General features: G+C 31.0%; 2 protein-coding genes across 5 annotated transcripts in view; one reads left to right on the top strand and one right to left on the bottom strand.

Annotated features, from left to right (window-relative positions):
* The window catches only part of LOC130666801 (uncharacterized), a 65,373-nt gene that overhangs the window by 6,008 nt on the left and 38,121 nt on the right, over positions 1–21,244 (top strand). The window lies entirely within an intron of this gene.
* Positions 1–21,244, bottom strand: part of LOC130666691 (sodium channel protein 60E) — a 61,011-nt gene that overhangs the window by 31,750 nt on the left and 8,017 nt on the right. For 3 of the 4 annotated variants that reach the window (XM_057467898.1, XM_057467908.1, XM_057467918.1), the window contains exons 2-3: positions 6,680–6,888; positions 2,155–2,375 (exon numbers count right to left, since the gene is read on the bottom strand). In XM_057467898.1, coding sequence (XP_057323881.1) covers positions 2,155–2,375; positions 6,680–6,888 — 430 coding nt within the window. Of the gene's footprint in view, positions 1–2,154; positions 2,376–6,679; positions 6,889–14,381; positions 14,722–21,244 lie in introns of those variants that run through there. The other variant, XM_057467926.1, reaches the window with a different exon arrangement.

The raw sequence follows: 21,244 nt of genomic DNA, 5'->3' as shown, positions 1-21,244 counted from the left end.
ATTGTTGGGACGTTTATACTACAGTGTACTTTGACGCCCATCCTGGTTTTGATCTAGGTCCTGGCTATGGTGTATATATTAAATCACTCTCACGGAGACAAATCGGCGTTGACACAACTCGTGTGTAATTACTCTGTACAGATAATACGTCACGTAGCTCATAATCCTCATTGCCAGTTTGTTATTAGTTTCTCTGATCTCCGACACTGACCTCTTCCGCTTCGCACTCATCTTCACACTCATGCATATGCTAATGCAATAAGTCGGGACATTAACATCTTTACTTAAAAAAATAAAAATCTCTCTTTTTTATTTACTTTTTAAACTTTTTAGAGAAACTCTGATTACCAGGAACCACAACAACGTGTTTGTATTATTTACTTTTAAATATATTAACCGTGAAATTACTTTTCGTAACTTTTTTAATTTTATGGTAAATTAATTACCAAGAATTAATTTTTTTTTTTTTTAATAGCAAGGATAGTAAAAGAAAACTTTTAGTTAGAATTTAATACAATTTTTTAAATTTCCCGCTAAAAAAATTTTAAATTTTCAAAAATTCGGCAAGTTATTGGTTTCGGTCCGATTTTTGAAAACCGGGTTTTCATCAGATGTCGACGTTTTGAGGTCCTCAGAAGCAAATCTGACCATTTTCAGAATGACGTATGTGTGTGTGTGTGTGTGTGTGTGTGTGTGTGTGTGTGTGTGTGTGTGTGTGTGTGTGTAAACTTGCTATAACTTTTTAACTTAATAACTGATCAGAACGGTTCTTGCGGCAATCGAAAGATCTTATTGGCTGTCAACTTTGCTGAGAATTTTCAATCGATCGATCAATTAGACTCTGAGGTATAGAAGAAATACGAAAAAAAAATTTCTTTTAGTTTTTATAAAATTTTCCAGAAATGACTCCATCGATTGATTCTAAAATCTAATCAGCTCTAGAACTGTCAAAATTGATTTATTAGCTCAAATGATATCGGCGTCGAAAAGTTAAAACATCATTTTATGTCATTTTTCGACATGTCCATTTTTTAAATACAATCCTATTTTACGCAAAAAAATTTGAAATTACAAATTTTTCCCGCCCTTTCTTCCATTTTGCGATTTCGTTAAAAATAGTAATTAAACTATCGAGTAGATTGACCTAAAAATTAAAAAAGGTTTAAGTCTTCACCACAGATTAGCAGTAAGACTTTTTCAACCCAGTTAATTAAGTCATCAGGAATAAAAATCAATTAATCCAAGTGTCTTTCATTAATTCAAGCAGACTCATTGACTAAATTAAAGTATTTAACTACCAAAATTAACACATTTATTTTACCAATTACCGAAAAATTTCCGACTGTTTTTGCTTTCAAACCAAGTTACCGATTTAATTGCAGAAATTAAATTACTCGATTATTAAATTAAACTGTTGAAAAATGTGATAATCGAGTTATAAAATAACATATATATAAATATATACATATATACTTTTAGTAAGTAGTCAGAGAGGATGTTTTTGACAGGAACAAAAATGCTTAAGTGAATGTAATTTATCTTGATTATGTGATGGAGGTGGACAATTGATCGTCCTTTATGCGAGAAAGAGGAGGAGCGGAAGTCCTTCGGGAAGTGTGCAATAACGGATAGCTGTGTGTTATAGATTACTATTTGTAGCTTAACTAGTGTGTGCCACCCACCGTTTCTCGTCCTTGTAATTAATCCAATTGGTGAATCAAATTAACTGTAAGCTATATGGCTACTAAGAGAAATGGGACAATAATCATTAATCAATTACTAATTCGCCATTATATATCTATATATTATTATTATTATTATTATTGTTATTATTGGGAAAATTTATTGTTGCAAATAATGCGGAATTATCTGTCACGTAATTGCTAATATCGTACCCACTTGTTTCCTACCCGTAAAAAAAAAGGTAATAATTTTTTTTATGAGACTATTAATTTTTTTATTGAACAGTAAACTTGTCGTACTAAATTAAGTCCAATTAATTTTTATTGTTTATTGTTTCCAAGTCCAGTTAAAGTTAAACATCAATTCACTGGATTGTTTTTTTTTACTGTCGTAACAAAATCCAGAACAATTCGAGGATTAAAAATAAAAGTGAATTAGTTAGATAAAGAAAATAGTTTTTAAAAAACTTACCAGGCATAATAGAGACGGTCTTTAGAGCCCTGAGTACCCGGAATGTTCTCAAACCCGCTAAATTACCAACTTCCATACCGATTGTAGCGTAACCACTTGTTATCACGACAAAGTCCAGCCAATTCCATGGATTCCTCAGATAAGTATATTTGTTGAGTATAAAACCCTTTGCTATTGACTTTATCACCATTTCCAATGTGTAGATTGCTAGGAAGATATATCTGTTAACAAATACAAATACCATTTAATCTATTTATAAATGGCCGCTATTAATTTATTACTTCAGATAAAAGGGAAACAAAATAAGCCTCGGATTTTTTTATTTATATGGAGAAGCAAAACAGATTTGTGACGAAATGGGCCACGAAAAATTTTAGTATACAGTCAAAAATATTTTTACTTGAATCAATTTTTTTGCAAAACTTAATTCTCGTTTCGCCATTTTGTTTTCTTTATTCGAGACAATTTTCACGCATCAAAAACGCGTCACGGTTATGGTTATCGATGTTTTTACGATTTTAGTTCATTTTTCAAAAACACTGACGTCGGGAGGAATCGAACTCGCGTCCTTTGAGTTAAGAAACTCGTTCGCTACCAACTGGGCTGACACAGTTACGAAATATTGAACCATAAAATATAAACTAAATTCTATAAAAATAGTTAGCGGTCCCCCTATCACCCATAAGTCGGAAGGTCGAGTGGGGGTACAGTGAAATCTCTTCACTACCTAATTTGACCCTCCCCCTCCCCTATTTTTTACAAAAAAGTGGAAGGTGTTCATTAGGGTGGGTTGAAAAAAAACTTTTTTTTTTTCTTAGCATGGGGGTAGAATTTGTACCTTATAAAAAAAAAAATTTTTTTATTCAACATTTTGAGGTGGCCCACTCGTTTTTTAAATAAATAATTGATTAAACGGGGTAGTTCCAACGAAAAAAATTTTTTTTTGTCCAAAATCGTGGAAAACATCTAATAATTTTCAAATTTGATTTTTTTTTTACTTCACTTTCATTGTAATTCAAAAGAAAATGCTTTTCATTTTTGAATTTTTTACTTAAATTACAAAAATAATAGGAAAAAAATTTTTCAACTTCTGACTTTCAATTAGCTTTCAAGGGGACACCCTACAGTTTCTAGAACACCATGTAATTTTTTTCGTTAGGAATACCCCGTTTGATCAATTATTTATTTTAAAAACGAGTGGGTCACCTCAAAATGTTGAGTAAAAAATTTTTTTTTATTCTTGAAAAATTTTTTTTTTTATAAGGTACAAATTCCATCCCCATGCTAAGAAAAACAAAAAAAAGTTTTGTTTTCAACCCACCCTAGTGTTCGTGCCATGTGTTCTGTAATTTTGAGAATTTTGAGCCCCAGTCAAAATTAGAGAGCTTGCGCTGAACTTCAAAACGAAGGAATCAATTTTATTATTAATTTAATTTATTTATAATTAAAAAACTTTTTTAATTTTATTATTTTTTTAAGACAATCCACTTTACCCCGTGGATTTTTAAACTGGGTCATATTAAAATGAAATATTTATCTAGCGATCAAACCCAGGAAGAATAAAAATTACAGAAGGTTGTTAATTTAAATACTGATTGGCTTCATTAATTCAAAAATTTTATAAATTTATTGGGTACTTAGACTCGCTCCCTCGTTATCGATAACCATTAATTTTGCCATCGCTTATTAAGCATCAAGTAAAATTCATTTCTCACTCATTAAAAATCACAAAACTTTTTTTCATTAGACTGCGCCCTAATCCCATATATATCTAACTAATTTTCAAAGTTTCGACATTTAAAATATTCCGTCTGTGGTTTAAATCTTCCTGAGTCATCCACTAATTCCTCTAGTGCCGTAAAAAAGTCACGATATTTAAATATTAACAAAATCCAATTTGTCAAATTAGTCAGGACCAGACTCATAAATTATCCAAAAGTTGAAAAAAATTTCAAAAAAAAAATAATCCGCGCCTTTGTGGTAAAAACTCATTGATATTAAAAATAATAAAACTAACTCTCGAGAATAATTAAAATTAGTTGATGATAAAGAGATGGATTTAATGTTAAATTTATCTCCTCGCTATCCGGGAAAATTCCCAGGGAAATTTCTACGTCTTCATTTTCTGGGTAGATGACGACGTCGACGACTTAACGAACAAGATCCGAATGCGAGTAATACTTTCGAATTTCCCCGGGGTCATTTGAAAATACTGCGCTTATATCTATATACACTTATCATATATATTAAATATATATCATATCATACCTAGATGAAAAAGTAAACATGTCCTCAGTTCAAAAAAAAATTGCAGAAAACTTGGTCGGATATTTTTTATTTTTTATTATTTATTATTTATTATTATAGTTCGTTCTTGTTACGAGCATCTCGAATGCTTTCTTCGAGAAAATCGATAATCATAAATTCTGCATCAGACCACGAAACAGTAGCTTAGATACAGATATGTATCTTTAACGCTTGACTTAACCGGAGTTATAAGAGTGAAGATATGAATTTGGCAGTCTTGTATTACTGAATATTTAATACGAGTCTCGAGGATCTTTCCTATGATTTTCTTGCTTTAAATATTTTCTGCGGTAGTATCGACTTTTTTATTATTTTTTTCATTTAAACTCTTCGGGCGGGAGCGCATTTGTATCAAGAGCTAGATTATACTCGACAGGATATTCAGTTTTGAGCGCGCGAAATAATTATTTTTTTTCCGTAAATTTATTTGAAAATTTTCATATTTATTTTCATGGATATTTTTTTATATAGTTTTTTTATTAACGCTTAATGGATTAAGAAATTTAATATTATCATTATCGTGATGAAATATTTGATAGATTTATCGCACGACTTTGGAGGGTGAAAATTCTCACTAAAAATAAAATCATTATTATTATTGTTGTAATAAAAATAATAGTAATGAAGAAATCGTGATTGTAACATATTTTTGACTGCACGCTTTCAGCTGTTATATCAAGTATGTATATATGTTAGTATAACTCTGGTCACTATGATGATATCTTGATAGTTGAATGTTCACTTGGGAATTTTGGCCGACACGCGACTTTATTTTTATGCCCGTGACATAAAAATGTCAAGTTGACTTTTGGATTTGACCAATAATGTTTAATTATTTTAATAATAATATATATATTTATATGTAAGTGTAGGTTGGGCAAAACGGATCATTTTCAAAATTTGATAAAAATTTTTTTTTTTTCTGAATTTTTTAGTAGACTCAAAATATTGTTGACTTAAAAAATATATACTCTCTAAACATGAATTAGTGAAAATTTCATTGATTACGTTAGTGAAGCAGTATTCACTTCATAATCAGTGCATTTCAACAAAAAATTAGTGAATTTTCACTAATAAATTTAGATCTATAATTTTCACTAGCAAATTAATGATTTTTACTAATGATCTAGCGATATTTTCATAATTTTCACAAGTGTAACTGTTACGCACTTCTTACTTCGTGAATTTCACAATTTCATTAGTCACATTAATGATTTTCACTAATGATCTAGCGGTATTTTCATAATTTCCACAAGGGAAGCTGTTATGAACTTCCTAATTCGTGAATTTCACAATTTCATTAGTCACATTAATGATTTTCACTAATTATCTAGTGACATTCTCATAATTTCCACAAGTGAAGCTGTCATGCACTTCTTAATTCGTGAATTTCACAATTTCATTAGTCACATTAATGATTTTCACTAATTATCTAGCGACATTTTCATAATTTTCACAAGTGAAGCTGTTATGCACTTCTTAATTTGTGAATTTCACAATTCCACTAGTCAAATTCCACTATTAATATTGATGTTACAATTTCCCTTAGTAAATTAATGATTTTCACTAATAAAGTAGGGAAATTGTCAAACACAAAATTTGTAAAACGTTTATGCACTATGTATTAAGTGAATTTTACAATTTCACTAGTCAAACTTCCCTTACTACTTAAGTAGTTCCGTATACTCTCTAAAAATAAATTAGTGAAATTCTCGCGAATCAGTGGATAGTCACTATTTCTACAGCTATAAGTATACCACTAATTCAACCAGTGGTATACTTATAGCTGGTTCCCAGTGAATATTCACTAATTTAAAGTGAATTTCACTGATTCAATTTGAGAGAGTACGGATTCTTCTTCGGTATATTCAAATTTTATAAAAGTCATTTGTTTCCTGTCATTTTATTTTTTCGGTATCTTTATTAACTGACAGTATTTTTTTTTACTTTTTTTTGCATAGTGCGTTTTTCCCATGCGAGGAAATTTTTTTTTTTCATGAAAACTAGAAATTTAGTTCAATTATTTCAATTAGAGTCAAAAAAAGAAAATTCTTCGGATTCAAGTGGACAAAAATCCATTATTTTCTTAGCAGTCTTATCCATCTTTCCCCTATATATATGTGTATAGGTATATATATATGAATGACAGGCAAATTGAATAATTCGGGCGGGTTTAATTAATATAGAATGATTAATTGAATAAATAATTAGTACTTACTCAGCTTCTTCGATCGGCTCGGTCATGCCGAGGAAGACACAATTTAGCACAATGGTCAGCATAACCATGTAATCAAAGTACTGGTTCGTACTTAGGAAGATGCAGCAACGTCTAACTGGATTCCAAGGCGAAAATATAAACCAACTGTTTGTTGCTGTGAATCTGTGAATGTAGTTCTTGCGAAATCTTTTGGACACTACGCAGAACGTCTGTAATCAAAAATTATTATCATTTATTATTTTAATTCAAAATCTACTTTACTACAACTCATTTAACTCCGACTCGATTTTTCGTAATTATGAGCAACCGGAAATCAGTTTTGATAAAATCTAAAAGGGAAAAACTTGAATATACAAATTATTATAAAATCTTAATAAGAAAAATATTTTTTGTTTTTTGATTCTACGCAGATCTAAATTTCGTATCTAGATCTTCGATCTATGGGTCAGGGTTAAAAAAAATAATTATATAACTGTCGTTACAAACTTTAACTTCATATCCTTCTAAATAAATAAAATGGTGTGATATATTTATATTTACAATTTGCATTTAATGGAAAAATTTTTTACCAACACATCAAATAACTGCAGTTTCAATCCAACAATTATTTAAATACATTTTTAATTCTTTCAACCCACTAGTAGTTTTGTCTCACGGTAATTACTCCCCAGATTAAAAGTAATAAAAAAAAATTTATCCAGATTCTTAAAACTCCCGGGTTTATTTCAAAATAATTATAAAAATAAATATAGAGCAGATGAAAAAAAGAATTTAAAAAAAAGTAGGACGTATGCGTGACCTAAATGTATTTGTGAGAATTTCCCTAAAAAATGAATCACTATCGCAAGTTAAAATCTTGTGTTCGTGTCAATTAAAAAAATTCATATGAAAAGTTATTTTTACAATATTTTTTTTTAATTTCTTAAACAAATAATAATAACGAGCAACCTGCAGTCACTACTATACGTGACTGCCCAAATGTCACTACTAAATTTATAAAATACGCAGAAAAAAAAGATTTCTTGCCGCAACAAAATTTTAATTTGCACCAAGAAATTTTACGCATTATCAATTAAATACAAAAATTGTCTTGGGGCGAGAGAAGATTTTTTTGGTCAAGAAATAATTCCTTGCGCCAAGTAATTTTTCTAGTTCTAAATAAATTTCTGTTTTCAATTCACTATGCAAAAAATTTATTGGGGTAAGTAAAAATTTTTTTAAGTCGAACAAAAATTTTTTGTGTCAACGAATCCTTTTTTTTTCTATCCACCATTTTTTGGCTTTGAGAAGCTTCCAAAAACCAAAAGGGAGCATAAAAATCTGTCATTTTGAAATAAGTAACGCGATATAAATAATATAGCTATATATTCAGTGACATTCAGTCATATTTAGTGACAATAATTAAAGTATTAATTTATTTAAAGAAAATAAATACGATCGTCTTTTTTCCCGCGTAATTTAAATGTAATTCAAATAATTTAGATAAATCTATTTATCTCAATACTTGGCAATTAAAAAGAGCTTAAACTATGAAAAGGCACAAATTCAAGTCAAGACCTATCTAATGATACCAGTTTCAATGACATTAACTAATTCTATTATATAGATATGGCGGGAACAAAATTTTCCTTAGGGGTTATCAGATATTTTCGGCTGGGTTATTTTTGGAAACAAAATCTCTCAATACAAAACACAGACCGCACTTTGATGCATTACTGTCTAATCTAGCGAAGTGCGCTTTAATTATTTCATAATATTCGTTTGTTTAAGAGAAAAACTCGGCCAAAGTTTCCATTTACTGCACAAGTGCGACAAAGATAGTACCGTTCGTGGACTTGCGTGTAATAGGGAGAAAAGTGCGAACCCCTGTTATTCTCTTAATAATATAGATAATAATAATAATAATAATAAATAATGTGTTGTATTTTTCAATGCAACATTTCAAATTTCCTGTTAGTAAAAAGTAAAGATAATGTGAAAATGAAATAGAAATTGAATAAAAGCTCTAGGGCATATCAGCCACGTTAAATGTCCTGACAAGATTGTTCGAACGGCTGAAAGTCGAGGTGCTGGAAAGACCAAGTAGAACTTGAAGTATAAGTATAAGTAAAAGTAGATGTAGACGTAGACGTAGACGTAGACGCAAAAGTAGTGTAAGAAGAAGAAGAAGGTAAAAGGAGTAGAGGAAAAGTGTGCGAAGAATATTTTATTTTATTTTTTATTTTTTTTTAGCACTCCATTTCTCGTCAACTCGTTTTACTCTATCCCACGTCTTCTATTCCTCTTACTCTTGTGTAACTTTAACAGCAAACCGATGCATTACAGCGAAAATGATTCTTTAAAGAGAGTTCGGAGGAAGGAAATACAGAGGACGCCGAAGGGAAGAAGAAGAGGCATATCTCTTCTCAGTTATCTGGGTCACAATGTCTGTAGGAGCTCGTTGTCCTCTTATTTTCTCCCTCACTCACTCACTTAGTCACCTTTTGGATTGTCTTGCTCTAGTGTGTAAGTACCGACACACTGAAAACTTTTTAAAAACATATTTTTATGTACAAAGTAACAAAAAATCCCTCTAGTCTTATCTGTCATATTTTTTTCATCGCGTCTTATTACGTTGTCATTTTATATTTTTTATTACCAAGTTTTGTAACGCCGGTATTTTTAAGTCCTGCTGCTGTGAGCTCAAACAAAAAATCCCAATGAAAATAAAAAAAAAATTTCTTTAATTTTTTTTTTTTTGATGTTCATTTGAACCATTTTCTCTACCAATACAGAGCAGTAATAAAGGCCTTTTCTAAAACAAAGAAAATTTTACTAGCCTGAAATCAACATGCAAATGAGGAAACTTTCACATGAGTTATTTTGAATTACGAACATACTGACGGACTTTAAGATATATATTTTAACAATAAAAATAATTTTCTCTTAAGAATAACTCATTGGTTAGAAAAAAAAAATGATTATAAATTTTTAATCAAAAAACTTTAAGCTGGGAAATTAAAAAAGTTTACTTGAATGTTTTACTTCCTTTGTGGTTAATTGAAAGAAAATTATTAGAGAAGGGTGTACTCGATAAACATCGTTATCGATTTACTCATGAATATCTTTTTAGACAAAAGAATTATTTTTGAACCGGTCGTTATCAGAGATATTAAATCCAGACGGAGATTTTCAGAGCACATTTACATACGTACATAGAAAAATATGAAAGAAGTCGATAGTACTAATTAATCGAATCGATATAAATATTTCTGACAAACAATAATTTGAATATCGTGGAAGAAAGAAATAGCGAAAGCGTAACTCAATAATCACGCGAGTGACTTTTGAATATTCATACCGTCTGTTAAAGTTAACTGTCGTGTTTTATTTTTGTTTGTAGAAATACAATTTCGAGTAGAAGCAGAAGTAGAAACTAAAATATATAGAGGAATGGCGGGTAAAACGGGAAAGGTTGGGTAAAAAAACGGAGCACTCTAAAAATTTGGTAGAATTTTTTTTTTCAAAAATTGTTTTTACTCGTCGTCATTTGCGACTCTTATGATCATTTTTGTACAATTTCGAGTGTTTTTAAATTTCTTTTCCTGAAATTTTTCAGTTGATTCAGCGTATAGTTGGCCACGAAAAATACACACGGTTATTTTTTCGCTATATTTGTAAATTTTATACAAATTACTTGTCTTCAATAATTTTTTTTTTCGGTACACTGTCCAAAATTTGGGGAGTGAACGCGGATTAGATCCGGAGAGAATGTGGAGTAGATGATTGTTTATTTATTCAATTCCCTCGAGTGAAATTTACTCCGCAGGGGAGTTTATTTTAATATCCAGGGTGGCCACGAACCGGGAAAACTGGGAATATCGGGAATCATCAGGGAATTTAATGCAACCTGGAAATGTCAAGGAATTTCGAAAAGTATTCGGGAATTAAATTGTAACAGTTCAAAATTTTAAAAGTTTTCAAATTTTAAATTTATTTTCAACAGATTGTAACTCGAAGGAAAATGGTCATACGACAAAAACAAAAAAGGCAAATTGTAGCTTCAAGTGTCTAGTTTTTTGATTTGGTCTTTCTATTTTTTTATGTGCGGTTCCGGAGTAATCCTAAGAAAACTATCAAAAAACAAATTTACCAAATTTTTGCTCGTCTTAAAAACGGTCTTCGAGCTTCAATAATTTTTTTTCGATAATTATGATCGATTTTTGATTGCTCCAAAAATTTGAAGACCCAGATCAGAAAACTAGACACTTGAAGCGACAGTTTGACTTTTTGTTTTTATTGTACGACCATTTTCCTTCGAGTTACAAACTGTACAATATCAGGGAATTTCGAAATCATTTTTTGTGGCCACCCTGATATCAAAACTCCGAATCGGAGTGAATGCGGATTTGAATTAACAAAAAATCTTTACTTATTTTTTTTCGGGTCCGTTTTGCTCGCTCAGAAAAAAAAGTTTTCTATAGCAACTGTAACTTCAGTTAATTACTCGAAGTGCACAAAAATCCATTTCCTCAGCGGTCCTTTTCTGCCCTCCCTCTCCTATACAAAGCAGTAAAAGCAAGCATCAGTATTACGTTCTTGAGCAGATCAACAGATTACTTGTACTTTTACTTATCCGCGTCCGGTTAACTCTCTTATCCAAGCTATTCTGCACGAGCATCTATATCTATCTATATTTTTATCTGTATCTATACCTACATAAGTACATAAGATGGCTTAAACGGCAGATCGACTCTAAAATCAGCATATATTGAACTCTTGATTTTCTTTGGCCTTCATTCCGTCCTCTTTCACCTCGAAAAAATTCCTCAAGTTATTTTATAACTTGTCTTATAAACGATCTTGTTGTCCGGATTCATACAAGAGTGGAAACCGATTCCTAGAGAGAGATTGAGGACACGCGATTTGTTGAACGTCTAGCAGCAAGTTGTTAGATCGACCCATTTTCACCAAGTACGAGCATTCGAGTGTCCTTTTCTCTTTTCTTTCCTTCACTACTCTTTATTCTTAACTTTTACCGCCCCCCCTTCCCACCCGCTTTCTAAGGCGTTCTTATTGTCGAGTAACCTACTTAGGGGATGGAAAAATTTGAAAGACGCTGTCGAACCACCGGAAAAACAGCCAATAGTACAAATACCCTAAGTCAATGCAGTATTTATAAATAAATACACACATATATTTATAGATATTCTAAATAAATATCGAAGACAAGAGGAAATAACTTGAGAATTATTGTGCAATGGATCTTCATTATAACTTCAGGCTACAAGTCCTTTATCATATGACAGCTAACATTTTCTCTTCATCCTCTAGATCAACGACAAACGTCTCTTTCATATTATGCAAGCATATATATATCTTTATATATGTATATTGATCGTTATACCAAGCCAACTAGCGGATTGTTATTTAGTAACTCTATTTCCTCTAGTGAAAGTAGGCCACGTGCTAATAAAAAGCTTCTTTCAGTCATAAAACGACTACGACATAAGTCATTCCAGATGTTTTATATATATATATAAGTTGTAAATTAACATGTTGAACATACAGAGCTCTTGACCTTTTACTTTTCATCATTATTAATATCTCATTTCTATCATTACATAAAGAAAGAAGTCAGGATTTGAATTATTAATTCATGGAATTTAACGGAAGTTAAATTTGAAATTTAATTACGTTGAGAAAAAAAAATTAATGAAAATTGTGCTGTATATTTTCGTTGGTTGTATTAAATTATAGTTTAAATTTAAATTTAAGGAGTGAGAAATAGTGAAAAATAATAATTTTCAGTAAATTCTGTACGTAGAAGTGACTTATGAATATTACAGAATATTTTGATGAAAAATCTTTTTTTTTTTAAATTCTCATTAAAAAAAGTAATTCAGTCTATTTAAATCCACACTTGGATTATTTTTCCAGCAAACATTTAATTCTGTTCTCGTGTAATAAATGTATTTTTAATTAAAAAAAGTAATTTAAATTATTACTTTTTTTTTTGTTACAATCTAAATTAATATTTAATTGAAAAAAATCTGTTAGATTGTTTTTTGAGATTAAAAAAAATTGTTGAAAGAAATCGATTTGCTTGAGAAATTGGAGGATAAGTATTCTGATGTGTGTTTAGTTGAGACGTGATAACTTGGGAATATATTTTTAAAATTGAACGGGAGAAAAATGTTAAGGCGGTAGGGTGAGATACAATCGATCAAGAATGAAGATGGGAAAATATTGCAGATAAAAATTTTGCAGCGAGATTTATAGGAAATTTGCAAGGAAAATGTAAACTCGAGAATGCCGTTAGCAGTTTACGTCAAAAATATGATTCTTGTTGCTATTTAAATAAACGTCTTAAAGATAATTTAATAAATAAATCAAATCAAATATTAATTATAAAACGAGATATTAAACGGCTGACTAGTGATTTCACCGATAATATTTATTCCGATGGTAGTATTATTAAATTACCGGATAAATTACATGAGAGCTTGAGTATTTTGAAGCAGCACATTGAGACTGATAACTCCAATGAAAAAGGCGCCACTGATTTAAATGACAATGATTATGATAATTTAAAAGATAAAATAGATAATATTACTAAGGCATTTAATTATTCAGATAATGATCAGTCAATAAAATCAATGACAAGCGAAAATAAAGATTTAGCAGCCATGAGTGCCGATCGCGCGATTCTCCAAGAGTTCAAACAAAATTCCGAAGCGGCATTCAAATTATTTAACAAAAATCACACCAGTTGTGTAACAAAAAAATTTGACACACGATTTTTTGACAATGAAAGTGGGTTTATAAGCGACGCTAATGATTCCTCAGTGAAATCACCCAATGACAATAATTATCATCCATTTGATAGCATCCCAACTTATCTAAATAAAATGAAATCACGTTTACCCAAACGTACCGATTTTAATAATGACTTTAAATCCGATAATGATGATCACAAAAATAAACATGATGACAATCGGCACAACGTTTTATCTAAATATCATAGCGATAAATCACGCCATAGGTTTTTAATACTAATCTATAAAAAAATAATATTAATATTTTTTAATTAACAATTCCCGAGTCGAAATATTAGACGTAAGTCGAACGTTCTTAACGTTTTGAACGTAATTTGAACGTTTTTAACGTTTTAAACGTAAATTGAACGTTTTAAAAGTAATTTGAACGATTTTTTTGTATTTTGGTTCATAAAAAATTGTTAATTTCATGAGTGATGATTTTAGTTTAATGATAAAATTAATTAATTTATTTCAATATTCGTAATCACAATTTTCATCATCTTGATATCATAATATATGAACAGATATACATATATAGTGTTAAAGATAGAAGTATGAAACTGAAAAAAAATTTTTTTTCAAAATAAGAATTCTTTATTCAAGAGCCAGATAAGCGGACGACAAAATTTTAGGGAATTGACGTGATTATAATCCAGGAGTATAAAATCGATGAAAAAAATTTTTTGTTATATGCTTATGTTTTCTTATTAGAAGTACAAATGAGTTTTAGTTTTATGATAAATATTTGTTTTCAATTTATGAAACTCCAATTTACGTTCAAAACGTTATAAACGTTCAATTTACGTTTAAAACGTTAAGAACGTCCAATTTACGTCTAATATTCCGACTCGGGTGTAATTAATTACCGCATTTATTATAAATCTACAAAAAAAAAAACTTACATTGGGTAAAACAATTTCATCCCAAGTCCAGGTTTTAAAAATTTTCTTTTCATCTCTAAGAACAGTTTTAATCTCATCAATTCTTTCAATATAAAGCCACCACAGATCTCGCTTACTGTCAGTGTGAGCCGAATTAAACCTGCAATACCTTCTCGCTTTATAGTAAGCGCGATCACACCTTTTACGCACAAACGACAAGGTGCCATCGTCAGTGAAAGTATGTAAAAGTGACATATCGATTCCACGGCAATTCTTTCCGGCGCACAATAATAACGACGACAATACCAAGAACTAGTGGCATAGCATAAAGACTTGCAGTTTCAACTCATCATCAACGTTTTGTCACTTCCGGATGTGTTTTCCATTGTTTTATTTTAAAAACTTGTCTTTACTTTTCGTTTTCATTTTTTTGACACACGTGCGTTCTATTAGACTTTGAAAGCATCGTTATTGTTGACGATAGCAGACGACAAATGCCGCGAGATATCAACGCGCTACAACTCAATGCATACTACAGCCACACGATTTATTCTTGACGTCTGTCCATTGTCAACTGCTATGACGAAGTGAAGAGCAGTAAAGTGAAGTGAATAATGATACCATATCATTGCCATTGCCTCGCTTAGTATCACACCATTGTGAGCTAAATAGTAAATTGACGTCTGTAAATGTGTACTTACATTTACATTTACATCAACATCGGCCGCCCTATACATACATATATGTATGTGATATTTGTATATGGTTGTATCCATTTAGATGAGGCCAATGATAACGTCAAGAAGGTTGTTTGTGGTTCAACCATGACCGAATCGTAATTCTCGAGTGGAACCTGTTGCAAAAAGTCAAGAAGAGCAACAAGTCCAAATGTACCCGGGGTATTACTACTAGCGGGGGAGTTTAAACCATATATATATATATATATAGGAGCGGATAAATATACATCTAACAATAATATTTATCGGGCAGTAATACTTGTTCATTGTTGGACATGAATGACGTGTTGATATTGATTTGTCAAGGTTGACGTTTTATAGATTTTATTTAGTTTATAAACATATGCTGACTGTCAATGAACATTTTAATAATTTGTAACATCTTTGAGGTCAATTTTGCACAGTCATTGACAACTGGCGGTACTGACTACTTATTAAATGACTGACTATGGATTATATATACAAATTTAATTTATGCTCAAGTAGATTAAATTGGTCGGGAATGGTGTCAACTTATGTCGTGCTGTTGATAACTGGTGTGTGTGCACGCGGAGCGGATGCGACAAAATTTTTTTTGGCGTCTGATTATTTGAATTTTTTTTCAAATATAAAAAATAAAGAGGCCGATTCAGAAAAAAAGGATTTCTTGGTGCAGGAAATTTTTATTTGTCCCAAAAAAACTTTTACTTGCCTCAGGAAATTTTTTGAATTATTAATTGAAAACTTAAAATTTCTTGAAACGAGAATAAATTTTTTTTGAGCAAGAAAAAATTTTTTGAACCGAGAAATTTTTTCTTGTCTCAAGAAAATTTTTGTTTTCAATTTATAATACAAACAATTTCCCGCGCCAAGAAATTATTTTTTTCTGTGTATAAAAAAAAATTAATTATTTCTTTGCAGACGAACTAAGGAAGGCTCGAAAAAATTAACGGGTTTAAATGTCATAAAATCTTGAAAAAAAATTTTTGAAATACTCGAAAAAAATTTTTGCGTTGTCCAGTTTCCCCCTAAAAATATACAAATACATAAAATTCCAAAAACTCTCATAAAAAAAAAAAAAAAAAATATATTTTCATAACAAAAATTTGACGGCTGTTTTCCGGGTGGCCAACTTTCCCTCTATCACTTGAATTCAGGAAGCAAACATTTTTTATTAAAAAAAGTATTTTGTTTTTCTTCAAGTGGAATCTCATTTTGCCTCAAATTCCTAATATACGTGTACATATACATATATATGTAGATATGTTTGAATAGATAGATGCATTTAGAGGTAATATAAGCATGCAAATGAAATTGCAAATAGTTCTACAAACCGATTAGCCAGTCGAGAGCCCAGGGTGCATTGCGTGTCGGTGGCTGTCCGCGAGATCGTGAATACCCCAATCAACTTGCCAGCAATTTATACCGTCTGGTCTAGTCCATCCTTGTTTGTATTCGCCAGAATCCCAAGACGTAAGCTAATTACCGCTACCGACTAATAATTCAACCAAAAGGCAGCGCTAACTGATTTAAATTAAACCATCAGAATGTTTACATTCACATCCACATTGACAGCAAATGCAGCTCGACAAATACCCAGCAGCTTACAGATTTAAATAAAAACTTCTGCTTCAGCATGAAAACAAAGTCTGACCAACAGTAATCCAGTACTACTTCCAGCTTTAAAACATCGGGTACAATGTCTGTGGGTCATACGAACGAGCTGATTTCAGTGACACAGACACAAACGTCACGTCCATGTGTGCTGTGAACCAGTGTTTTGTGTTACCAGTCCCTATATGTGTGCGAGGGGAGACCGCACAAGAGGGAAACTGAAATTTTTGCCGTGATTGCAGACTGAGGTACCAGGACTCGAGCAGACTGGCGACTTGCCAGCGCCGATAACGTTTTGTGAATCTACATATGGTCTGGAGTTTTATCCTGTGAACATCCGGCACATGTTTGCTCTCATATATATCAGCTACTGGCTTTACTACCAGTACTTTTACACCAACTATTGCTAGTACACTCGCAACACTCGTCAGCTTCCTGGTCTCTAGATTAAGATCTAAATGGAGACTCTCTGCTCCCAAGCTTATATTTTTTATTTATTCATTTATTTATCTGACGTACTGATCTATGACTTTTTTTGTCATTTAGCTCAGTAAAATCTTGAGCAGGGGCAATGCCGCATTGCTACGTCAGCAATTTTTTTTTATTGCTTTATCAAAGCTTTCAAGACCGCGATTACTGATTCGAGCTCGGAGTTTTCAGGATTGGAGACAAGTCAAACGTGCTTTTTAAATTACATTAAAAATGTAATTAGAAAAATTAATTGTCAGTCTCTGTAATCGAAAGAAGGAAGTCGGTCGTTTTGTACTCCTACTCGTACTCTTACTTGTGCCAGTTCTCGTGCTCGAGCTCGAGTTCCAAGTCGTTGTCGTCAATTGGCACGTGCTGGTTTATGCTTATTAGAAGTGGAGTAAGAATTTATTTGGCATTAGAGGGAATTACTGTAGACACGTAGGGAACCTCTGTCGTGATTAACTTGTAGCTTTATCTGGATGTACCCTCTCTTGGCCTAATGGCTGACGATTTGCATAATCTCTAAAGCCAGAGGTTTATTCACCTTAAATGCGAGCATATCGACGGCAGCTTGTCGATTTGCGCGACAAGTTTCGAAACAAGACTTATAATAATATTTGTGCCGAGCATTGCTTTAAGTGCTTACAGTTATAGCACTGGTGTCGCTATTTATAATACATAAATATAAATATTGTTAAATATATATGGGTGTATAGAGTTTGAATAATTAAATGAGTTTGAGTAAAATGATGTAAAAAAAGTGCAAGGACAAAGTATGTACCGGTGTGTATGTACAACTATACTTATACTCAATGCTTGGTGTACATACTTTGTACTTTGTACTGTATACTGTGTACTGTATAACCAAGTAAAGTGTATATGCCGCTTGATGCGGCACGATATCATGACGTCATGTCCGCACGCGTACTCGTGTTTGCCTCTATAAAACATCGATATTTTTCCCTTGCGCGCGAGCTTGCGACGTGACCTCAGAAATCCAAGTGTTGCTGCTGCATAAACTTATTTATTATTATTATTATTATTATTATTATTATTATTATTATTATTATTATTATTATTATTATTATTATTATTATTATTATTATTATTATTATTATTATTATTATTATTATTAAAATTATAATTATTATTATTACACTGTAAAAAAGCGGTGTTAAAAATGAACTCAATTTAACACCGCGTGGTGTTAAAATACCGGTGTTAAATCGGTGTAAAAAAAATTCCACGTATAGCAATTAGAAAAAAAAAATATTAAAATAATTTATTTAAAAATTATACAATTTTAGACCCACTATTTTAATCACCAGTTTAATTAATTAATAAAAACACTTTTTAACTTTGTAGTGATCGAGTAAGTAAAAATATTCATAAATTTAAACACCGAAAATTTTAACACCTACTGCTTGGACTTACCCTGATTTTTTTTTTACAGTGTATTATTATTATTATTATTATTATTATTATTATTATTATTATTATTATTATTATTATTATTATTATTATTATTATTAAAATTATAATAATTATTATTATTACACTGTAAAAAGAGCGGTGTTAAAAATGAACTCAATTTAACACCGCGTGGTGTTAAAATACCGGTGTTAAATCGGTGTAAAAAAAATTCCATGTATAGCAATTAGAAAAAAAAAAATATTAAAGCAATTTATTTAGAAATTATACAATTTTAGACCCTCTATTTTAATCAGCAATATTTTAATTAATTAATAAAATCATTTTTTAACTTTGTAGTGATCGAGTAAGTAAAAATATTCATAAATTTAAACATCGAAAATTTTAACATCTACTGCTTGGACTTACCCTGATTTTTTTTTATAGTGTATTATTATTGTTATTATTATTATTATTATTATTATTATTATTATTATTATTATTATTAAAATATAATAATAATTATAATTATTATTATTACACTGTAAAAAGAGCGGTTTTAAAAATGAACTCAATTTAACACCGCGTGGTGTTAAATTGGTGTAGAAAAAATTCCACGTTTAGCAATTAGAAAAAAAAAAATATTAAAATAATTTATTTAAAAATTATACAATTTTAGACCCACTATTTTAATCACCAATAATTTAATTAATTAATAAAACCACTTCTTAACTTTGTAGTGATCGAGTAAGTAAAAACATTCATAAGTTTAAGCACCGAAAACGGTGTTTAAATTTAACACCGAAAATTTTAACACCTACCGGTTGAACTTATCCGGATTTTTTTTTTTACAGTGTATTATTGTTATTGTTATTTTTTTTTATTTATATAAATTACAATCTGTTAGTACTTAACAATAAATAATTTGTATGATGTGTGTGTAGGACAGGTATTAGTAGACAGTTTCCACTATTTTATTGAAAACGATTTTTGACGATTGTTATTGTTATGAAAAAATTTAAATAACTATAGGAAAATGAGGAATAAAAAAATTTTTAGTGATTTATATTGTGTGAAAAAAAAGAAAAAAAAATTAAAATCAAGATTTTAATCCTACTGGAAGGTTAGTGTAGTCCAGTAGCGTAAATAATGTATGAAAAGTACATGATACCCAGTGGATTTACCCGAGTTTCAGCCTTCCTCTATCCGGGTTTACCACCTCGTGCAGTGTACGAGTAATTTGAGGAACACAGAGCTACTGTATCCTCCCACTCGAGACTGCCCTGTAGAAAGAAGCCTCCGAATGTAAGATGTAAGACTCGAGCCCGAGAGCTACAAGATTGCTGCGCACCTTCTTCACCTTAAATTATTTAAAAAAAACCCAGCGCCCATTTTATTTCGCTGTCTATATATACGACGTTTCCATCCCACTCTCACGTTCTCCCTCCAATTTATTTTTATTATTTCAACTTATCAATATTTTACGAAAGCACGTACATATATCTATATATATATATATATATATTGTTATCGCAACCCGCAGACTATTTTATACACGGCATTAAGTGCGCCACACTACATTCGGTTTATACATTATTATACCAGGCATCGAGAAACGTCTCTATTTCATGATAAAAAACAAGTTCCGTCAGAAAAGCTCTCAGCTTTCTTCAATCTATCGATATCCGATCAAAACTAATTCCAAATATTTTTCTTTCTCTTCCTTCCCTTACTTTCCCTTCTCTAATTCAATTTAATTTACTTTTTTATTACTCCAGCAAATTAACTCAGTATATTAATCTTTGACTCGTCTCACAGAATAAACACCACTCGTAATATCGAAAAGTTCAATTGCCACCAGGAAATTGGTTAAATCTTTTAAACCGATCGATTAATCGATACGGACATTAAAGCTCAATGTGTTACTACTTTCAACACATACTAGATTTTAAATCCAATGTACATATTTATAAATACATACCATCATATATATACATATATATAATGATAAAGGTGACTTATATATATATTTATATATCTATACTTAACGGACAGTATATCGTCCCACATATAAAAGTTTTCCTAGCAGCTATCCATCACCTGGTGCTCGCACGAACGCTCCGGAAACTGTGTCGACCATTATTGGGTCATCATCGAGCTTTGTGACTCGGTCTTTTTCCCTCGGTCTCTCACTCGGGTTGATATTATGGCTCTGGTCTTTGCATTTTCCAACTTGTTCCCAAGTAACAGATCAATTCCAATCAGCGCCGGCTGAAACAGTTGTAGCAGCAGCAGCTACAGCAGCAGTAACAGGAACTGTGGGAAAATGTCTCAATCGGCGATGGTAGAACGCCCGCGCAACCTGACCCACTTGGGGATTCACAATTGCCGACTTCTCAAAGGCAACACGACAATCTGATTCAATGGACAGTCAACAAGTCTTTATTACTTTATATACTATTTATTAAAATATATTTTTATTGTTGTTATTTTTTTTTATTTAGCCGACTTGGTTACTTGTTAAAATTCTGTGAACTTTGATAGTGATGAAAAAAAGCAGGCCATGGACTCGGTTAAATATTCAGGTGTGCTTTCATCCTACGATGTTTGCCGAGCGTTCTTCGTCTCGAGCTTAATGTCAGCGTGTGAAAGAAGTCGTTTTAGTTGGGGATA

The sequence above is a fragment of the Microplitis mediator genome, chromosome 1, assembly GCF_029852145.1.
Source record: "Microplitis mediator isolate UGA2020A chromosome 1, iyMicMedi2.1, whole genome shotgun sequence".
Taxonomy (NCBI): Eukaryota; Metazoa; Arthropoda; class Insecta; order Hymenoptera; family Braconidae; genus Microplitis; species Microplitis mediator.
This window is presented reverse-complemented; position numbering and strand designations above follow the sequence as displayed.